The sequence below is a fragment of the Trachymyrmex cornetzi genome, unplaced genomic scaffold, assembly GCF_001594075.2.
Source record: "Trachymyrmex cornetzi isolate Tcor2-1 unplaced genomic scaffold, Tcor1.1 scaffold67, whole genome shotgun sequence".
NCBI lineage: Eukaryota > Metazoa > Arthropoda > Insecta > Hymenoptera > Formicidae > Trachymyrmex > Trachymyrmex cornetzi.
The window spans coordinates 2,048,722-2,072,117 of record NW_017299992.1 but is presented as its reverse complement, the minus strand read 5'-3'; the positions used below and the strand labels follow the sequence as shown (position 1 = coordinate 2,072,117).

Sequence of the window (23,396 nt, the reverse complement as noted above, 5' to 3'; positions counted from 1 at the left end):
CTAAGACGATCACTAAAAATCGGGATAAGGAATACAGTTATAGATACATGTAAAAGAGAAAGTATGCGAGAGAAAGTGAGAAAGGAGAGAAAGAGAGAAAACGAAATAAAAAAAAATGAGAGATAAGATATTAATAATTTCATACGCAAGCTTAGCGATCGCTTAGTATGCGAAAAATTATGACGGAGAAAAATAAAAGAGCAACATTTTGTAAACTAATTCAGGCAAATGATAAGATTCGTTTAAGATAGTTCTCTATTTTAACATTTTATCATTCTATCTGTTTTAGCATTTTAACATTTTAGCGTCGTAACGATCGTTAAAGAGTAAAAACGATTTTCTATAAAGATTACATTTCCATTTTGTTCAATAATCGTTTTCTTTTACTCGATCAAGCAAATTAGATATATACACCGATACTGGCTATTCGATTTATGTATGAAAGATCAGGTATATTGCTGTACACGCAATCGATCGGCCGTCGCTCGATGAAGATTTTATCTTAATAGCATTGCTCCAAAGCAACGACGCTAACTTTGTATTAGAATGAAAAAAAGATTCGAATATTATTTAAGATGTAAAAACTAAGAAGCAACGAAGTAAGAGGGAAGGAGAGAATCGTTACTTCTCTCTTGAAGCATAAAACTCGTAGAATACTTTCTTTTAACGTAATTCCAAACATTTATTCGCACTGAATCATTTATCCTCAATATAAAATAATTTTTATATCCTCTCCTATCTTAAGATATTTGCAAATTTTCTGTACATATTTTAGTACTTAGCAGCTACTGTTTTGATTATACAAATGGGTTAAAGAATTTAAAAGCGAAGAGCAAAAGTTGTTAAGAACAGAGTTACAAGCATTTGTAATTCTCTGTTTCTAAGCATCTTTGTCTAAAAATAATATAGAAATCTTGCAACGATAATTTATGAAACTCTCTTGCAATTTTAATGTGGAATTATAAGAATGTAATTTATTTTTTTTTCTTCATCATTATATGTTGCATACATTTAAAAATATGTTCTAAAAATATTTTTCTTATTTTTATTTTGAGACGAGAATCATACGAAATCTTAAATTTTTTATACGAATCATACGAAGTTTTAAATTGTCGTTGTGAAAGTTCTACATAAAGAAAATTAATGTTTCAATAAGCAGAGAAATAATCACTGGAAAAACTTCTTCGAAATACGAATAAATGCGCGTAGTCGGCAAGCAAGCGGCACTGTCATAAGAAATCCAAATGTCATAAGAAATTTTCCATTTGTAATCGACCGAGACCCACAATTGATACGAAGCTAGGACAAAGCTGGAATTTTCGCACTTCGTATCTCGCAGCATGCGGAATAGATAAAATTACGTTAATCTGTGGATATAGACACCACACTCTGATACATCGTGTTTTCATGTCTACTTAGAATTTAAGCAGTGCTCCTTAAACAATGTTCACCACGTAATGTGGCACGCACATCCTCGGACGTACTTGCGACGAATGCGCGTCGACGAATTTCATCTAACGAGAAAATATTCAATTTTGGATTAACAAATGTTAATTCATTTGTAACTTGAACATAATGGATAAAATTAGAATTATACAACGACGACAAAACTTTTTGTTTAAAAAAAAAGTGAATTTATAATTAAACTTGATACAGAAAGGATTCAATCGTTCGATCTAAATTTTTTCAAAAGCAGAATGATCTGATTCTCTAGTTTCTTTCTTTTCTAGAGAACTTAGAGATGAGTGAAAATCCCTTTAAAGTTCAATAATCCGAATTGATAATTTTCTCGTAGGATCATAAACGATTGCACCGTTCCGAGGTTTTGATTAACTTCTCTTACGTGTAACAGATTTCGGATAAAAGATGCGGCATTATAAATACATGTGTCTACCATGCAGCTTACATGGAGAACTCTTAACATCTTTGATATTAATTCACGTGACTGTGGTGTCAGAGATGTAGTCAAAGGAGGACTCATTCTCTTGATAGGTATTACGTATATAATAGCATTTCATGACGGTCGATATGTAGTACTGAGACATTTCACGCACACCAAAAACCTAATTTGTTTGTTTCCATCCCGTGCCGTCGAATACATTTCTTATTGTCCAGATAGTAAAATGTCTGAAAAAAAAAATTTGTAAAGTGTCTGCTACCAATTCTCTTGACAAAATGCCAGCAGAAATATAACGAAATTTGCTAATAGAATATAACGGAAGATTAACTGCAGAAACTGAGCAGAATTTTGTAATCATTTAAATATATATTCGATATATTCGAATTGTTATAAAATATATAACAGATTTTGTTTAATTTTTGCTGGCTGTATGTGCTGTTAGATTATGTCGGTAGACTCTGTTGGCAGATCACGAGTTTCATACGAATGCAATTGATTCCAATCTGCCACAATACTCCGCTCGAATCTGCCGACAAGCTAACATCAGGGGACACGGTAGTGTCTCTATGCTAAGAGCACGTGCGCGAATTTTGCTTACTGAACAGACTTTGCAAAATATCCGTTATCAATTTTGTTAACAGAATGTCAGCAATAATGGAATCTTTTTCTTAGGCCTCTGGCTTGTGTTACTCCTCTCTCATATGCTTGTGGTGCGCACGCTGATTATTCAATTGCTCTAAACATATGGGAGTTTTAATATTGGTTTCGAACGGCGGATTTTTCGAGAGGTGTTTCTGTGGGCAAGAATATTCTCGGGAGGTTGTCGACCTTTTCCGAAAGGAGATACGTTCCGAGAGGAGCGTAAATATTTTGATTCCTACCAGGATCGAACTCGGGACCTCTGAATAGACCAGTGCGTTGTTTGTCATGCCACACTCGCGCTCAATAATGGAATCTGATAATAGATTAATTGCAAAAATAGAGTAGAATCTGCTCTTTCATAATTATTTAATTAACATATTCCATTTTAATCACTATGAAATGATAAATTTTACTTTCTCTGTTAAAAATCTGCTATCAGATAACGAAAGCTCTACTGGGCAGATCACGAGCTTAATACGGATGCAATTGATATCAATCTGCCGCAGAATCTGCTGGCAAGCTGTTAGCATGCCGCTAACATTTTGCTTACTGAGTAAACACCCATTGTACAATCGAAGGTATGCACATGTACACACATTTTTATAATTATATATATTAGGATCTGTATTGCTTCTTTATATTCTGTGAGTGCTTGGAAGCGCGTCTACAATTCAGTATAAGTTCTACGTAATATTCTTCTTATCGCTCAAGTGTTACCGGCGTCGTATCGTGCTCCTTAGTTACTGTTCTTTTAACAGGGAACCTCATCCGAGCTCCCCTTTCACAAGTGCGAACATTTTTTTTAATGTTGCCCTTCCATCGAAGTGGTCTATCGATTTCGTGTACCTTGACGTTTCTCGAGAGACAAGATTCTCTGAGGGAGTGTTCTCCGACGTGGATGTCGATACCGGAATTGGACGGAAGACGATGCTGAACTCGCTTGATTCTAGTCGCAAAGACGCTTCGTGCGTTCGATCCTGAGGCCGATTATATCCTTTCTTTTGTCTTTCTTCGATCGCGGCTTCATACGAGTGTAAATGCCCCGTCACCGATTATCCATTTTCGCTTGCTGACTGTTGTAGTATCTTATAGTTTTATTTTGTTAACGACACACCATATGATATATCGAAAAATAAATGCATAAATATATAAGTTGAACTTTAGGCTCTCTATCGACTATGCCGCAAGACAAGATGTGGTATATACGACGAGGAAGAAACGTAAGAAAAGAAAGGAAGAAAGGGGAGAAAAAAGAAACGCGTATATTACGAGAGGAATTTACATCGCATTTAAGTCGTTGGAGAGATTAATAATTATTGTTATTATTAGTAGATGAAATATAGGAGAGAAAAGAACGGACACGGTGAGAATGAGAGCGTGTATGAGATGCTGAAAGACAGGGAAAGAGAGGAAGAGAAAGCGATAGAGAGAAAGAGAATCCGAGTGGAAATGCGTGAAAGGGAGAAAGTATGTGAGAGAGCGCGAGAGGACACGTTCGCTTATATATACATAATACAAAGTATAAATTATATAAATATATAAATAAATTTAATGTTATACTTTAATAAGCATTCCTTTGTGAAACATTGTCGATCATCGCGAGGCGAGTGACACAATGACGGAAAGGCTAACGGCGATGCGACCTGTACCAAGTTATATAAGTTTATGTATTTGTTTGTAAGGTAACTGGACATCCGTTACGAAGCGTTTTCGTTTGACCGTTTGCTATCGGAAACGTGCATCGACGCTGTAACTAGTATTTATTATAAATATTATATTATGGTTACTCGAATATTTCGCTAGGCTCACTGTAAGTGGTAACGTGTAATAAATCGGTCAATAAAAAGCTTATATGCTTAATAAGTTCTTTTTAAAATAATATCCATGTGTTAAAAGCTCTCATCATATATTTTACGATTAATCACGTTTATTTACACTGACTAAAGTGAGGATGAACTGAACTAATTTAATTCTTTTACAGAGAGATACATCTTATTACTTATTTAAAAAAATCTAAACGTAAAACTAGCTATACAACATAATGAAAATCTAACTTTCCAACAAGATCTAAGTCCACGCGTATATTGTTTAAATAAACCTTTTATTTTTGTTTATTTACATATTAATTTATATTTTACTTAACCATTAAGAATCCTTGTACGTTCACGACAAATTTCTCGAAATTTTCTTCAAACCTCAGTCTTTGAGGACGGTCATTTAAGTCTATATTTACATCCACATTCGCAGTCAGTGCAGTAAAAGCATTCGCTAATCTTTGCGCCACTTGTAGATCCGTTTGAGTAGATACAATATTCTGTATAAGTTGCTGATATTGTTCTTGATAGCAACATATGAGATTGTAAAGAGGCAGACTGGCTTGTGTGATCAGATCTGAATCCATTTGATGTGACAGAATGAGACTTATTAATAACTGAAAAGAGAAATTCAATATTTTAGAATTTGCTGATTCAATATTTTAGAATATCCTAAAAGGCACGTTGTTGCCTCAGTCATTTGTAGGAACTTACGTTCAAAAAAGGTGCCATTATGTCTTTGCGCGGCTGTCCTTGCGTAACTTCTTTCTTAATATGCTTGGTTAAGACTTGGATTGTATCACAGCAAAGGCCAGCTACTTCGTTGCCGAATGAATATAAACCTAATTCCACTGACGCTAAAAGTTGTTGCAGCAATTTAACAGAGAGACCGCAAACTTTCTCAGGACATAGCTCACATACCAATTTTATCATTTCGAAATACCTGTAAAAAAGTAGTTATTTCAATATACAAACATAATAAGAAATATTATATATGAATTAAAAAATTTTTTTAATATTATGTTATAAACTATTATATAAACTATTATATAATAAAAATCAAATTATATATGTAACTCATTTTAATGTAAATTTAATATAATTTACTTTAATATATTATTTAAATTAAATGTTTATCTTTTTATTATAATTATTGTGTTAAGATACAATTATACTTACTGCAAACATAATGACGGAAATTTTAACAAATCTATTGTCATCATAGGCATGATTATATCTAAGCCATACAAGAAAACATCAGTAAGTGGTACGGGCTCGACGGCCGGTGCTACAGACGCAAGTTGAGTTGATGGGTTTACTAAATTAAAGTTTTCTAAATTAAACATGTCTTTCATTAATAAATTAGTTAATAATCGCATGAGTAACACAATATCCTGAAAACTATCCTCTTCCGCAGTCGAGTCTACAGTAAACCGATGACTGTTACAGCGAGCATACGTTTGCATCATTTGCATACAAATTTCATATACACGCATACTATCAGCCTGAAATAATGCAATAAAACAATACGTCAAGATTACGATTACTATCAAAATTTCAGAATTAATTATGATAGCTTATATAAATAAAAATGACTTACGCCTGATAAGAATACAATTTTTATATATTCATTAAAAAGCTCTAATATCAGCTGTACTATATCTTGATAATTATGATACAAGGATAATATTTTTGGAAGTTCGGCTAATATGGGAAGAGTATATTGATACACGGGTCCTACTCTCGAACTTTCAATACCTAGCACTACACCTATTCAAATAAGATTATGTACGTGAAATTTTATTTTAAATCAGACAAAAAATATATGCGCATCATTGATCATAAAAAATTTAAATAAATATATCATATTAAATAAATCAAATTTAAATGAATATACCTATACAAGATTCTAGTATATCTATAATTTGAATTTTAATATGTTCTTCGTGGTAAGACGACACAAAATTGTCACTAGAAATTAATTGTGTAAATCTGTTCTGTAAGGCTTGTAAAATCCGTGACCAGTAGTACTGATCACTATTTTGTAACGTGATACCGGCATGAACCACTACACGCATTAATCCTCTTTTGATAATCTGCGGGAAATCGTACTGTTCTTTTGTAGCCAATTCAATAATATAATTGAAGTGCTCAGATTTCAACAGGCAGGAAGTTCTGAAAAATTAATATATATATTTAGATTTTAAATTATTTCAATGAAAATATAATTACAACGATTACTTTAACGCGTTAATAATCTCGTGTAATATGCAGGAAATTGATATTTTGTATACAATAAATGCCTTTATATCATTTTACGTAAGCATATAGCATGTAATGTGATACTTTCTGCAAACACAATTAAATCACAAAGGAATAAAAATCGCGAATTATAAAATTGTAAAGAACATTTACTTTGTTAAAGCAATCGTAAACGTAATATATTTGTTAAAGTACACGATAATTTGTCTAGGGCACGCATATTAATTTTTCTTAATTAAAGTCATGGATCAAATCAAAATAGAGTGATATATTAAAAGCAAAATGAATGACCTCGAAAATAAAAATACAAAAATCATTAGAGAATCATAGAAAGTTTTAGATGTGGAAATGGAGAGCGAGATAGTAGATTATGGTAACTCCTTTCAAAGCTGGAAGGCAAAATAAATTATCTATTTTAAAAAATTATTGATGTTTAAGTAGATTAATATAAAAAGATATATATCCTTATATAATACATCTTTATATAATATATGAAATTTTTTTAAGCACGTGATACATGAGATACAAAGAATTCAAAAAATTTGTATTAACCTTCAAGAGACTATATCATTGATTAGAGAAAAAAAATTTTGTTATGTACTTTTATATTATCACAAATTAAACTCAAATCCAAGATGCAATCGTAATTATTTAAAAATTTTCAAGTTAAATTTTATAGATGCAGATAAAATTTTATTTTTAATTGATTATAGATGAATCTTAAGAAAGCATTAAAATTTAAAAAAACAACAGAATATTAAATGAAATAATTTAAAGTTGTGTGAAATATTGGTCTCAATCAAATTTTATGAACGGAATTGCGCAATCATAAAAAAATACACTGTAAAAAATTTGACGTATACAAATCTTCTGAAATATCTCACGTACATATCTTACTCTTCAGTATATATTCTCATTAGTACATATTTTATTAGTACATAAAATAAATTCGAGTTTAATAAATTTATTGTGTTTTTATAATAGTTTGTGAATAATTATAATAATTTATGATCAATTTTTGTCCGAAAAGCGGATACATATACAAGCACCTACCCGAAAATAAATGCCTCATATTTTTTTCACAAAATATCATCCAGCAAAAACCTTAGCGAAATCCATAATCCGTGAATTCCGGAAGATTTTCCATTCTAGTCATGTTCTATTCGAAACTTAATTTATTAATTATTAATTTGTACGGAAAAATACCGCTGTCCCTAAACAAATTATTAATATAACTATTAGAGGCACATTTTGCGTGTTATATTTACCTCGCTCGCGATTTAACAAGAGATATTAATAATTTTATAGTTTCATCTATTAGCGCCAGCTCGCTTTTGAAAGCGTTGATGTTACAAATTATTTTGTCCAGAAGAAAATTCATTGACCACAATGCACCAGGGCCGTCATCACCAAAAGCATGCATAAGTGTGGTGCTTAATTCATTGTAATAGTTCTCATTTGGTATAAGATAAACCTCTGACCATCTATGTAAAAACCATATTATCGTGCTGCTCAATTCAGGACTGAGTATATTTTCCAAATGTATCGATATGGCAGTTTTCTCAATAGTGCATAAACGAAAAATGCCTGTGACTAATCGAATAACTTGATCGATCGAGGCTGAAGGACTACTTATATCCGATTGGACATTTTGCGAGGACACTAAAAACTCCAGTGTACGGTTTACATCAACATTTCCTTCTCGAGACTAAAAAAACATATACAAAAGAAATTTAATACTTCCGTTTCCAGAGTAAAGTAAAAATTGCAATGAATCTTTACAAACCTGTTTCATACTGCATCGCATTATTTCTGAAGGTATTAGGGTTAATTCACATTCAAATTCCCTACAAAACACGTGCCCCGTTATTAAAATGAGCCAATGCAAATCTTCGTACAACTCATCCATAGAAGCAGGTCGAGATGACGATTCATTTTGTTCGACCAATAGATTTAGATTGTCGCGCAATTTATGTATTCGATCTTCGAGTAATTGCGCTAATAGAGGTAAAGAATGATCTGGTACTTGTCTACCAAAGTCTCCTATAAATTATCAAGCATTTGCTATTATTATCATTATTGGTCTGTATAATAAAATGTATTTTAATAGGCTAATTGTAATACAGGATACGCTCCGTTTCACGCATAATATATCATTTTATCTTTACTTATCGAATATTAAAGGATATAATACATGTGTATCATATGCAAAAAGGAATGCACTTATTACTTACCAATTATTTGTAACTGCGCTTTAAATTTAACTTTGTCATCATCCTCCACATCTGCTACTTCCTCGCTAAGATTTTTTCCACCAATGTTTCTAACACCCTCCGGAGGTGATAAGTGACATCGAAGATATATATTAAATATCTGAATACAGCTCTGTTTACAAAAATCTGTTGGAAAATACGATGAACATAACATGCACGACCATACTTCAAACATGTGTTCCACAGCTTCCATATATAAACAATCATCAGCACGTATCTGCAAATATTATAAAATATTGAATCTTTCTGTTCCACACAGTTTTGTGTGTGTGTGTGTGTGCATGCGTGCGTGTCTACAAATTTTTGTTCTATATATCTAATATCTATATCAATATCTATAGTTTGTGTGTAATTTCGCAAACAATACTTTTTTATTGAATATTTTAAAAAAGGTAAAATTGAATTCGAAAAAATTTTTCTAGGTCGAAATTCAGACGCAAATTTGAATAAAATACAATAATAATTACCGATTCTTCTTGTGCAGCACATTCTATAAATAAACATGTTAATCTTGTTACTTGTTCCATAAATGATTTGTATAAGTCTTCAGGAAGACTTTTTAATGAACTTTGAAAGAAATGATTAATCTTTTTTATAATGTTGGTAATTCCGTTTGCCTCCTGATCGCTAATTTCAATACTTAATATAAGCTTCAAAAATCTCTGCATGTAATTTGTCAGGTACTGCACTTCTACTTGTTCCCCGTTTAGAATTCTACCATGTAAACTCGCCAGTTGTATTAAACAATTCATAGCATGGTGAGCTAATTGCGGATTGCTGCGTACTTTCCAATACAGTGTAAAAAATAAATCTAATATTGCTGGATCTAATATTACATCTTGCCATGATGTATGCATGCTCAATGGTGGGTTATTTCCAGATTCAAGAATTTCCCACATGTACAATAATCTTTTAGGTAGTGCACTGGAGTTAAGGTATACGTCAACAACTATAATGCATCTGTACAAATATCTATGTTATATTCATATATTTTCATATTCCATATTTAGTATTAAAATTTGTATAGTATTATGATGCCACATTTAAATACTAAATATGAAATATGAATTAAATAAAAGTTGTAATGTTTTCGATTTTCTCTTTTAATCTTCTTATTATTTAATATATAATATTTTTACATCAATATAGATTGATTTCAAATGTATTAATAATAAAAGGATATAATTTGCATAAATATATCTCCAAGAAAGCATATTTTCCAAGATAGAAAGTAAAGATTTTACAAGAGGTAATGTCGATTCATCAAAATCCTTCTTGATTAATTCATTAAATATTTCGACACAAAACTTGAAAATTTTTTTCATATCACTTTGTTCGAATTGTCTCTTCTCTTTAAGATGAACTTCCCATGTTAGACCTATGTTGGATGATTTAGCAGTCGTTGCATACTCTTGCAATATCGCAGATAAAATATTGCATCCTAAAATTTGCTGCAAACAAAAAAATAATCTTCTTTCTGTTTTTTCACCTTACAAAATAAAAAGTCAATTTTGTCAATGTACTTACTTCAATATATACTTACATTTGGTAAGTTTCCACTCTTAATTAAATTTTCTATTTCATTTATTATTCGATTTCTCTCCTGTCCAAAATCATCCACGCTACCTCTTTTAACTATTATTGAAAAAATTTGGAGTATTCTTGTTCTAACATATGGTGCTAACGTAGGTTTTTTTATAACATAGTGTAACAGATATTGTCTTAACGAAGAGATGTCAGATTCTGACAAAGTGGGCCACTCTTCTATCAGAGCTGTTTTTATCAAACCAGCTGTTTCAAATAGTATATAATCTACAGTGCTTAATTCTAAAATTTGCTGACACAGCTGATAAGGTGACTTTGTTTTGCGGAAATTTAAGAATACTGTTTCCGCAGATTGACGTTGCTCTGATGAAATTAGATTCGGAGGCGCCTAAAAGCAATGTAAATACAAAATCATTTATCAATCTTTTATGGTTACAAAAACAATATAGAACATATAAATAGGATATTTTTTTTGTATTATTTAGTAAAGCTTAATATTAATATGCATTCCAAATGTAGGTATCAATGATATTCTCGTCAATCAAAAAGAGATTCAAATACTTAACTGTAATAATCAAACCAATTGTTAATACCAATTCAACAAAAAAAAAACATTCTATTTTATTATATTTCTATTGGTATTCAGCCGACTTGTAACAGATATTTTGCAAAATCTGCCTAGTAAGCAAAATGTCCGCAGTGTGCTAGCAATTTGCTAGTAAGTTTAAGTAGATTTTGTGGTAGATTGACATCAACTATAAAATTTGTCCTTTTTAGCTAAACTTCTTACAGAATTCTTTTTCCTTTTTCTCTATACTGGAGAAAAAGAGAAAAAATGAATGGTACAAGAAATTCAGCTAAAAAAACAGGCTTGTAGTCAATAACTGAAGATAATTAGTAGAGATCAAAATCAATTTTCAAAACCAGTGTTTAAAATTGCTATCAAGTATAATTATTTATATTACAAAGGTCTGTTTTTTATGGCTGAACTAGTATACACTTTTGGAACTTAAAGTAAGACACACATTTTACAATAAGCTGTTACTTAAGCTTTAGTCTTATGTCGAAAGAAATTAACTAGTCATAGTTGTATATGAGAAGAATCGACTATAATTGGTCAATTTCTCATCGCTTAAGATTTAAAGCTTAGGTAATGACTTATTGTATTGTAGAAAACCTAAAATGGATATATGTTTAATATTTGGCAAAAGCAAGAGAGTTCTAGTGCAGTCTAGTGCAGGAATAAAAAACAGACCTAATATTTGATTACTTACACAATCATGTTTAGATTCATATTAGTCATTGGATTGGTTTTATCAACTCCAATTAGTCAGCCAATTAATTTTCAGAATTGCCAATAAAATTGGATCTCACAGCTGTGATGTAATATATATTATTGCTACATATAATACCAAATTACATAAAATTATTTTAATTAAAAGTATTATTTAATTATTAATTTTTAAAGTATTATTTATAAGTATATTTTACACAAATAAATCAGAATTTTCCGAAAATTACAATGTTTTCAATTTTGCAGTTGATAATTCTAAAATTTTATCGGTTAATTAAGCTAATCAGAGTTAATGAGACCAGTCCATTAATTTGTAACTACAGTTATATATTAACAAATCAAATAAATTTGTCTAATCATAACATCAATGAACACAGTCATACTCATCTCCAAGCAAACTTGCTAACATTTTGCTTTAACTGTATTTACATTAAGCTTATGTTTCATTATTAATTTTGGAATGTCAGTAGGTTAACGTAAACATTGATGCTACGAAATGCTCTGAAATCACACATCACTTCAGTTGCTCCCAAATATCTCTTTCGTAAAACAAACCTTGAAGCAGCAAATACTAGAAATTACATAACACGTAGAGTAATCCAATACACTTGAAACAGTTTTGTTTTGCTTTGCCTTGTAAGACACATACGTTCGTTCGAATAATTTGTTCTGCTTTTAAGAAGTTTCTTAAATCATGCTTTATCTCGTTTTTCTCACCTTGCGTGTGTTTGCCGACATATGCATGGAATTCGTTGAATCTTAAGAAATATCTTATAAAAGGCTCGTGAATCATAGAGAGAAATCTTAACCCCAAAATGGAATCTCTTATCAAAACGTAAACAAAAGTTCTCCGACATAATAAAGAGCAACGTATTCTACTGATAAATTTTGGCTCTGCATATGCTAACACGTAGGAAATCTCACAAGAATTTGTGAGTGATATCTTTTATTTCGCTAATCGTTTGTGTTTAAACATTAGTTTTGCTTTTAAGAGATGAAAGAAAATTCAATGGTACGACTCACCAGAACGATTTGCGCCGCGGCTTCTAACTCCCTCAGTATTTCCTCCGCCATCTCAAATGAAACCTGTCTATTTTAATTATTAATTCAATTATATAGACAAATAAACAGACTATATTTACAAAAATATTTTACCTTAAACTGCACAGAGCACAGTACACACGGCTTACTCCGGAGTCCGGACTCGGCGTCACGTCTGAAATTAGATAGCTTTGTAGATAGTAGGTCTCATGGTGAAAGAAACCCAGGTGTGTTGTTCTAGAGATAAATTTCAAAAGATTCTGCGCAGATGTCAAAAACGGTTTAAAAACGGTCATGAATTTCTTCCACCACCATGGGTCTTATGGCGTGTGTACACGATGCTAGAAATCGCTCCGAGAAGAAAGAATTGACCAATCGCAATGGTCATGTGATCAAATTGGCACATGACCATTGCGATTGGTCCTTGTTGTTCACCAAATAATAAAGAAAGATAAACTGATACATCATGCGTTTGATGCGTAATTCGGAACGCACTCTAAAGCTCTAGTGTCGACTTGTGTCATCAAATGGAAAGCATCCAATCGCTTGCCGCTTGAGATCTATGGAAACAGTCATTCTGCGTCCTGCTGCGTCCTTTCTGTGCGGTCTGGTGCATATTTATTATTTCCTTTGTGCAGTTAAAAAATCACTGAAATATAATACGTATATTTCAGTAATTAAACTATCACGGTGTTTAAAGAGCATTAAAATTTAAAATAAATTTAAGGAGCATTAAAAAATGTCGGAATATGAGAAAGTACGGACGGGAAAGTTAGTATTGAAAGGCGAAAAATCAAGGTATAATTCTTACTTTTTTATTGCTTGAAATTTGATATTTTATTTATATATTCCATTATTTGATATTTTATTTATTGTTCCTTTCCAGACCGAAGAAACGAAAATCTAAGAGACAAGAAAAAGAACAGGATGTCACTGTGGAGGATAAAGATACTCTTACTCATGGTATTTGTTTATTAACTTTTTGCCAAATATTGTAAACATGTCTCACTATATACTCTGATAAGAGTACTCTTTTGATAATGTTATTTTATGTAAAAAAAAAACGAGAATTTGGAAAAAAACATCGTTTTATATTTAAAAAACAGTTAATAGTGATGTGTCTAAAGGTTAGAAAATTTGTCCAATGAAATAAAATTATAAACGTGTACTTACTACAATAGAAATAGCATGTGAAATATAAAATCTAATACATAATTATAATGCAATTGATTACGTAAAAAAACAAGTAACAATTTGAAATTGATTTTGCTTTATACGAAAAATTATGGAAATTATCAAATTCTTTGTGATAGCTTTCATTTCACACTGCAAACATTGAAATGATTATAGCTGGAAGTTTTGTTTTATAGGAGGATGGTGGAAGGTTAAAAATGTAACTGAATTTACTGGAACAGTGGCTATTGAATTTGGAAAGCAAACTTATGTGAAAGCACTTGATAACGGATTGTTTACTCTTGGAGCACCACATGATGAAGGAGAAGGCCCATTACCAGAGGAAATATTAACGGCATTTCCTATAAGTGAGACTAAGGTTGCTTTGAAATCAGGATATGGCAAATATCTTGGGGTTGATAAAAACAGCATCGTTATCGGTCGAAGTGATGCAGTTGGATCTATTGAACAGTGGGAGCCAATTTTTCAAGTAATTTTTATATATAGAAATAAAAATGGATATTCATTTAGTTGAAAATTGCTTTATATGCACTTTGTGTTAATATATTTATATTTTATTGATTCTTTTCAAAAATATCTAGTATTTGTATTTACATTTAACTTTTATGTTTGCTTCTATGTTGTTTCTTATCAGAGAAATTAATTAGAAAGTTTTGAACAGAAAATAAAAAATTTTAATATAATGTAATTTTATTAAATAATATATAAACCAAAATAAAAAGTAAAATATGAATATAGTTTCAATTCCATAAGTTAGTTAAATTTTAATTACTAAATATAGGAATATTTTTGTACTGCTTTTTAAATATATTAATTCATGCCTTTTTTCAGGATGGCAAGCTTGCGATATTAAATAATACTGGATGTTTCATATCAGTTACAAATGACGATGATATAGTTTGTCAAAATAGGACAGCTGGTACATCAGAATTTGTTGTTGTAAGAAGTATAATACAACGTTCTCAAAGTCCTAATAAAGATATTCCGAAAGAAGAACAAGGCTCACTCACAGAGGTCGAAGTAAATTATGTGTGAGTATATATATTACATGAAATCTTATCAATCGTATAATATAATTATTGAATAAGAAATTATTCAAGTTTAAAATTATAGAACTTTTACATTTTGCGACAATTATTTTGCTGTGTTAAGGGGATCCTGATGTAATGGGTAAAAAAATCGATGTTTTTTTACATAAATTGTTAGAAACATATCCGAAAAATATGTTTCCAAAGTCCTAGATCGAAATTCGAAGTTATAACAATTCTACAAGCAATTTTATACCTGCGCGTCACGCAGGTATATATGGACAAGCGCGCAACCCGTTTTTTCATTTGGTCTTTTGCACAATAGACCTTTAATTACGAGTCAGATTATATCAGGCAAATATTTTCTTATATATGTACAACATATATTTGTGTATATATTCGTACGTATGAGTGACGCAGTGGAGTGTCGCACGTTGTTTCGGTTTTCAGGGTTAGTCGTGCTCCGAATTTTGTTCTGTATGGAAGTTAAAAAATGTATCCGAAGAGAATGAAAGAGGATACTTATCGTCATTCCAGGCCACGTAAGAGAAAATTTCACGGTAATCAGTTCACCGATAAAAAAAGAAAGTTCGCAAAGACAGTGCGACAAGAAAATTGAGTAATGCGAGCAGCAAAGACATTGTATTTACACCACTACATATTATCGGATTATTTAATTTTTAACCATTTTTGGGGAAATCACAAATATAGTTATTTGTAGACAGTGTAAACAAGATGTGACATTACAAGAGTTAAGGCACTGTGGACTTGATTTTAAAATCATTGTTTCGTGTTGAGGTAAACGAGAAATTAACTTCGGGCCTTTTATTAACATTTCTTACGAAATTAATAGAAGTTGATGATTGTATTTGTAATGAGACTTTTAGGCGTCGCTAGAGATGGCATCAAATCTTTTTGGTGGTCTTATGGACATCGGTCAAGGCATGAGCAAAAGTATTTACGATAATACTGTGCAACATATTTATGACGCCAGGAGTACGGTATTCAATGTTTTGTGCAAAAAAGCTATTGAAGAAGAGAAAGAAAAAAGCATTGAAAATGAGAGATCCCCATCAAATCTAAAAGTTTCGGGCGATGGCTCATGGAAAAAATATATACGTTATTTTGCAATGAAAAAATAATTTTTTATATCTACAAATATACTTTAAAAACATCCTAAAGTTTCAAAAAGTTTCATTAAATCATCTCTATAAAAAAAATTCCCAAAAATCGCGTTATTTTCAGCGTGTTACATCAGGATCTTCCCTTAACTGCTATTTCTTTTGTTCTTCTTAAATCAGATGTTTAAAATTTCTAATAATAACAATATTTAATTTTACAGAAGGAAATTTCAAAAGTTTCAAGATAAAAAGCTAAAAATAAACAAATCTGATCGCTCCGAGTTAGAAAAGGCAAAAGTGGAAGGAAATTTACATGAAATTCTATTAGATAGGAGAAGTAAAATGAAAGCTGATCGTTATTGTAAATAAATTCAATATTGTAAATTTATTATGAAGTATGTATTGTAAATAAATTGTGAAATACATTTTTTACCTTTAATTATTTATTATAATAAAAAACAATTCCAGGATAACAAAATTTTGTTAAATATTTAAATATTAAAAAAAATATATATATATTTAAAATAAATATTAATTTTATTATATATACGCGCGCGCGCGTGTGTGTGCGTGCGCGTGTGTGTGTGTTTGTGTGAGGCGTACATGTAATGAACAAAAAAAAATCAATAAGTTTACTAGACAATGTCTAATAGATACTATTAATATAAATTAATATAAATGTCTATAATATATCTAAAAGTTATTAATATTATAAGATTATTAATATTATAATATCTAATTTATTAATTTTATAAGATTATTAATATTATAACATAAGCAATTATCTATACCAATGAATTATAAATTAATGTTGAATATACTGAACAAAAAAAAATTACACAACTATAAGAAAAAAAATTGAATTAAAAATTCTAAATTAATAAGCTTAGCCTATATATTTTTTAATGTCAAAAATTAATGAAATAAAATAATATAATAGCACAATATACTGCATGAAATTATATTTATTATAGTTACTTTTGCATGAGAGATGGCAATAATATATTTGATATAAAAAGCATATTCTATATCTAAAATATATAGCCATATATAAAATTTTTCTACTTACAAATTTTACATAAATCCAACGTTATCAAATTAGATTGTAATATTTTATACAAAAAATCGGAATGTGCTTAACTTTGATAAATTATAGAAATTATATTACTTTGGTTATAAGTATATATAGGTTGGCACATTTCATAAGGAGATTCACAGAGATATCCATAAATCATCTATTCATATACAATAAAAAGATACTACAAACCATATCTTTTGTATGAAGTATGTATAACTGATTTTAAAAATATTACAAAAAGCCAAGACTTGTCAAAGATTTTCACATGCAAAGATATGCAAAATAACTATTCAGAAAATCTTTGCCAAGTCTACGCCTTTAGTCATTGTTCTACATTTAAAATCAATAATTTGTATGCCTAGGGATGGGGTAACGCAGTACTAAAACACTATCAGCCGATATGATAGGCAATATGTTGTCACAGTGATGATTCACTAAATGACTTACGCTATCAAATACGCGATCTTTTGTGCGAACCTGTAAATTAAAATTGTGATACTTTATGACCATTATTTATTAAAATTCAAATACAGAAAAATGTTTAGACATGTAGATTTATAATCGATAAATGTTTTAGAAATTTCCGATCACAAATATACGCTTTAATTTTTACATTAATAATATTGTTATATGAATTTCGTTTCATACTTACGACGCCTTCAGGATCAATTAGTAACAAATGTTTTGGGATATTATTATTCATCCCAGTCAGAACATACTGGCCAGGAGAACCTTGTGACTCTCGAACCAAAAAGTCACCATCCTTAAAAATAAAATAGTAAAAATAAATGTATATTAGATGATAAGAGATCTTTATATCTCTTTTTATACACATATATTTACTCTAGTAAGCATAGATTCTGCTTCAGATCGGCTAACACATCCGTGAAACCAAATTTCTTGTTTTAATTGTTGTTTCTGTGATCGAGGGCTTAGTCTATTCATATCCGATATTGCAGAACTGAACGGCTCTGTGATTATAAATAAAAAACTCAATATGAGTACAATAAATTATAAATAATTATAAATAAGTAAAAATTCTTAAAAATTTTGATATTACATTAAGTCTCTTCATATGAAAATATACTTGAGATTACAATGTAATCATACGACATAAATAAATATGAAGATTACAGCAATCAAAGACCATTGTTTTAAAACAGTTATAAATATTATTTTGAATCTTTGTTAAGAAATTTGCGATAAAACAATAATTCTCTTACGCATATCAAAAACATCAAAAAGTGATGCTGGATCACGATGATTGTCTCTGTTTGCAGCTATGACACTGTCATTCACATAATTATGCTCAGACATTATATTTAAATTCGTTGATGGGGATATAGTGCTATCTGAGTTTAAATCAATTAGGTTCCCAGTTTCTATAGAGAAAGATGAAACGGAGGAATAAATATAAAAACAAATTTAAATTTACATAAAAATTAGAGTTCAATCTATATATACGTGTAACAACATTTTAAAAGATATTACCTGCCAACTGCTGATGTCTGTCTGCAGCAGATGGGAATGAATCAACTGCAATATTGTGTATGTGAGTACGTGATGCATTATTTTGATGATGCTTTAGATTAGGCAGTGTAGATGCTGTATTAGGTAAAGGAGGTACTGGCGGTGGGCCAATATCAGGAGGTACTTTCCCTGGTAGATCATTGTAATAATCCCTGTCTACTTCCCTGACACCGTTTAGTACAGGGCTAACAAATAAATACACAAAATTATAAACAAAGACTGTTATAATTTTAGATCTATAAACGCATTTTTTTTACAACTTACTGCAGGGAACTTGGTTTTGTAAGAAATTCTTTAAACCTGAGTTCAAATGCTTGTCCAATAGTGGATATAACATCTTGTGCTAAACCACCTGTACATTCAAGCACATAACAAGCACGCCATTCTTGCATATTTTTAGCAACATATGCAACAAAATCTAATATTTCCTATTACATAATAAAATATACATTATATAATTACATAATAAAATATAGCTTTAATTTCAAAGCAAAAATTATAACTAATATATATTGTGAATTTTTACTGTAAATTATATGCAGCTTTATTTCATACATGTACAAAAATAGTAAAATAAAATGTACAAAAGATGAAATGCAATATATATCAATGTATATGCTCTTTACCGTATCACCGCCTGAAGCAAAAGATATACGTGGCATATCATGTTTCGCAATAATGTGTCCAGTATCAATATTAGTCAAAGATAAACTGCAACTGCTAATGGTTAAAGTAACATTAGCAGCGCTATAATCCATACAAGGTTTATTTGCTATGGCTCTCAATACCTTTTCATCAACCTAATAGAGAAAAATTTAACAAAAATTATAGGCATAAATATAATTATATCTATAAATAAAAAATAATTTTCTATGAAATCTACCCTTCTCTTTTTGTCAGCAGACTTTAATCCGGCAGCTTCGCAAACTCTGTTTATGCATTCTCTAAAAGAAAGTAAAAGGTTGTATTCATCATGTACTTGAAAGTATCCACGACGCTCGCAATAAGTTATAACTTTAAATATAATAACTTACTTAGCTACGCACGAACGTGTTTCAAAATCTAAACTTTTCATAGACGTTTTTACTTCAAGACATCCAATATACTGTAATGTAAACAAAGATTAAATAAAAAGAAGTAAATAAATTGAATTAACAGCTAGATTATCTTTTTCGGTACTGGAATTAGTGATATTTTCGAATTAATTTTCTTATGCGTTTATATGCTGCCCTTTCCTTATCGCTTTCATTTCTAATAGTTAAGGTGTGACGCTTTACCTTAGGGAATTTTATGAAATAAATTTAAGAGCTTATTGTACTACACAGTACTAAATAAAGTGTTGTTAACAAATATTATTTCATTGATAATATCTGAATCCATTATTACATAATCATATATTATTACATGATACATATATATATATGTATACATATATATACATATAATATATATATTTATGTGTTTAGGCAGGAATTTATACAAATATTAAGAATTAAATATTTAAAAAAATTACATTTTTAATAAAACATAATAAGATATAGAAAATAATGAATAATAGGAAAAATATTAGTTTTATTATCTAATGATAATAAAACAGCAAAACAAGAAATAGAAGGAACGATAATTTTAATATTACGAACGATGAGAATCACTAAAGTACGAACATTTCTGATCTATAGAACAAGAGAAGCTTTTTTTTTTAAAGTTTCAAGCTCCGTTCTGAGATATTCTTTTATCAACTTTGTTACTAGAATACAACAAGCAAAGAGAAATAATAATAAAAATTTCTTCAATGATCAAATGTGTGATTTAAATACTGCTCTATTTTTATATATTCTTTAAGAAAAATAAAATATATTATTTTTCTTTTTTTATAAATACAATTTTTTTATATATAAATATATATACAGATATCTCTAAATTAAAATTCAATATATATATATATGTATATATAAATATAAAATAATATATGAATTCAAAATTAAAACAACTATCAATTTTGGTATAGGCTCCAATGAATAAATCCAAAGATAGATGTAAATCAGCCAATGGGAGTCAACACAGATTAAGCATATGTGAAATCGTACTTTATTTTTGAGAAAAATTGACAAACGTTTCAACCCTTTTGATTAGGTCTTCTTCAGTATAAAAATAAAAATAAAATCGGTGACCCAATCAAAAGGGTTGAAATGTTTATCAATTTTTCTCAAGGATAGAGTATACGATTTCACACCTAATCTGTGTTGGCTCGCATTGGCTGATTTACATCTATCTTTCCCTAGTAGTTTGACGTCAAAATGACGTCATTTGACGTCAAAAAGACGTCATTTGACGTCAAAACGACGTCAAAATGACGTAGCTTGCTACCTGGGTTGGACAAAATTACAAATTTAATTTCTAAACAATATTAAACTGTATCAGAAATATTTAAAATTCAATGTTAAACCTATTCTTTCTTTCTAATATAACATTATATTTTCAAATTATTTACATAAAGAACATGCATAAACAACATGGCAAAATTGTATCCTGTGCAATTGTAATACATATTGAATTTTTCATGAGACTTTAAATCTATTTACATATCTTGAAGAAAATAGTAGATAACATACCTTCACTGTATAACTAATTCCTTCCTTACTTACTAAATGATCTGGATGCAACCATCCTCTAGCTGGCTTACTGATAAAGCTACTACCACCTGCAGCCATTGCTAGATTAACAAATACAAATGCCATTGCTTCATTACTTTAAAGCAAACATGTAGCGATGTAATATTGAACTAGATATCTATTTTCTTAGAATTATCACTCCCAATCATATATCAATGTTAAGAAATAAGTATATGTCCAACAATTGTGAGAATTTAAAGGTCAAGGTTATACAAATGGATTAACGATATGCAAGACAATAATTAGTCTTGTCAAAGCTTAATATTAACTTTTATAGTAACACATTACAATGGATAATTTAACAATAGCTCCACATTTTTCGAAGGAATCAGGAGGGACACTGGAAGGAGATACGGAGCACTTCATCGAACCCAAAATTAAGACAAGGAATTAAAAGCATGCACAAGGTGATGTGCCTGAAATTTTCCGTATAAATCACGCCCTGTGTCAGTAATTTTAAAAACTATCAACGCCAGATCGGTTTTTACATCGAAAACTTGGACTACATGGGGATCACGTACCTGATATATGATTTACCCGCTACCAAATTGATCCACTACAAATTCGACTGTTTATTAATTGATTAACGTCACGTTGATGATTGCACGAGGAGCGTCAGGTTTGTCGCTCGGCTCCGACTCGTTACCGATGATTCTACGGATGATTCTGACGTCTACCGAGTACATAAAAGAATGGATGATTGACTAATACCAGCAAAGACATAGGCGTGAACTGGCGTACCACTACTACTACACGACAAGCGCACGTATGCAGCGATTTAAATTTCGTCTCGTAATACCACGATTTAATTGGCTGGATCCAACAGGACAGCCAATTAGTTGTAACCATTCGATGCCATCAATGAAATATCAAGTCTGTTCTTTTCATCTAAACTTCTTGCACCAATCACCATTCTTTTTTTTTTTGCCTCTTATCTCTACTCATATCAGTGATCAGGAGGTCAAGTGTGTGTCTTGAAATGACTATACACTAGTATTGTACCGCACTAGTGTGTGTATGTATATATACGTATACATGCTCATACATTTGCGGAAGTTGAGCTATAAATGGCGGAACTAATCAGAAAAGAGAACCTCTATCCGCTCCAATCTTCCTTATGCTGGATTCACACTGTATCCGATTTGTGTTGTACGACGCTCCTCAACCAATCAAAAAATAGAATTCCGATGATACGAAACGAAATCCATCGGAATTCTGTTTTCTGATTGGTTGAGGAGCGTCGTACGACTCGAATCGGATGCAGTGTGAATCCAGCATTAATTCTCTCTGAATGGATAACTTCTTTCTCTGTTTACTGCAGTATACTAAAGCCTGATTAGTAGATACTGCTGGATCAACAGCAACTAATCAGGCTTGAATAAACAGAGAAAAAACGTTCATCGATTTATCTGGATATTGGATGATTTAAAAGAATACACCAATAGCATCGAGCACTTACGGATCCGCTCTGTTCAGTTGAGTGAGTTGTTGAGTCTACTGGGGCTCTATTCTTGAAAAGAAACGTATGCGAAAGTCTAGGGAAATGCTACGGTATACGTTACGTGTACTATAGTATTTCCATAGACTTTCGTATACGTTTCTTTTCAAGAATAGAGCCCCTGAACGCGACCAATGGATGCATTTCGTTGCGCTTATAGCGTTTGTAAATTTGTGTAAAAATTAACAGGTTTGCAACCCTTTTGTGATTCTTCGCTGAGATAGGACTATTCCTTTAAATTTAAAAGTATAATCCAATCAGTGTGACGAATCATAAAACGGTTGCAAAACTGCTGAGTCTGCTGAACGCAGCCAATGGCTGCGTTCAACAAACTCAATAGTTGAGTGAGCGCTCACTGTTATTGGTGTATTCCTATAAATCTAAAATTCTGATTGGATGAGCTTAAAGAATACACCAATAACAGCGAGCGCTCACTCAACTATTGAGTCCACTGAATGAGCCCAATGTGACATTAGCCTCACGTGAGAAAAAGCAGAGTTCTCA

General features: G+C 30.7%; 3 protein-coding genes across 5 annotated transcripts; 1 reads left to right on the top strand and 2 right to left on the bottom strand.

Annotated features, from left to right (window-relative positions):
- Positions 1 to 4,676: 4,676 nt before the first annotated feature.
- LOC108767413 (exportin-4) lies at positions 4,677 to 12,931 on the bottom strand. Of its 2 annotated transcripts, none has more exons than XM_018517307.1 (13): positions 12,886 to 12,931; positions 12,754 to 12,820; positions 10,435 to 10,824; positions 10,075 to 10,342; positions 9,359 to 9,810; positions 8,853 to 9,108; positions 8,405 to 8,661; positions 7,887 to 8,326; positions 6,254 to 6,531; positions 5,957 to 6,126; positions 5,536 to 5,861; positions 5,071 to 5,299; positions 4,677 to 4,973 (listed from the first exon to the last, which is right to left on the bottom strand). In XM_018517307.1, exons 2-13 carry the CDS (start codon positions 12,802 to 12,804, stop codon positions 4,677 to 4,679), a joined length of 3,414 nt encoding a protein of 1,137 aa, XP_018372809.1. In that variant the 5' UTR covers positions 12,805 to 12,820; positions 12,886 to 12,931. The 2 variants fall into 2 exon arrangements, with proteins under 2 accessions (XP_018372809.1, XP_018372810.1); XM_018517308.1 differs by having other exon boundaries at positions 12,754 to 12,816; positions 12,886 to 12,904.
- A 388-nt stretch (positions 12,932 to 13,319) lies between these two features.
- On the top strand, positions 13,320 to 16,483 carry FRG1 (FSHD region gene 1). The gene is made up of 5 exons (XM_018517029.1): positions 13,320 to 13,569; positions 13,658 to 13,734; positions 14,142 to 14,434; positions 14,797 to 14,996; positions 16,336 to 16,483. The coding sequence occupies exons 1-5, from the start codon at positions 13,511 to 13,513 to the stop codon at positions 16,481 to 16,483; spliced, it is 777 nt and encodes a 258-aa protein (XP_018372531.1). The 5' UTR covers positions 13,320 to 13,510.
- A 795-nt stretch (positions 16,484 to 17,278) lies between these two features.
- Shc (SHC-adaptor protein) lies at positions 17,279 to 22,124 on the bottom strand. Of its 2 annotated transcripts, XM_018516991.1 has the most exons (11): positions 21,916 to 22,124; positions 21,335 to 21,435; positions 19,757 to 19,827; positions 19,606 to 19,666; positions 19,349 to 19,522; positions 18,987 to 19,150; positions 18,684 to 18,907; positions 18,416 to 18,574; positions 18,036 to 18,163; positions 17,845 to 17,955; positions 17,279 to 17,669 (listed from the first exon to the last, which is right to left on the bottom strand). In XM_018516991.1, exons 2-11 carry the CDS (start codon positions 21,431 to 21,433, stop codon positions 17,535 to 17,537), a joined length of 1,326 nt encoding a protein of 441 aa, XP_018372493.1. In that variant the 5' UTR covers positions 21,434 to 21,435; positions 21,916 to 22,124; the 3' UTR covers positions 17,279 to 17,534. The 2 variants fall into 2 exon arrangements, with proteins under 2 accessions (XP_018372493.1, XP_018372492.1); XM_018516990.1 differs by lacking the exon at positions 21,916 to 22,124 and having other exon boundaries at positions 21,335 to 21,466.
- Between the last annotated feature and the right edge of the window lie 1,272 nt (positions 22,125 to 23,396).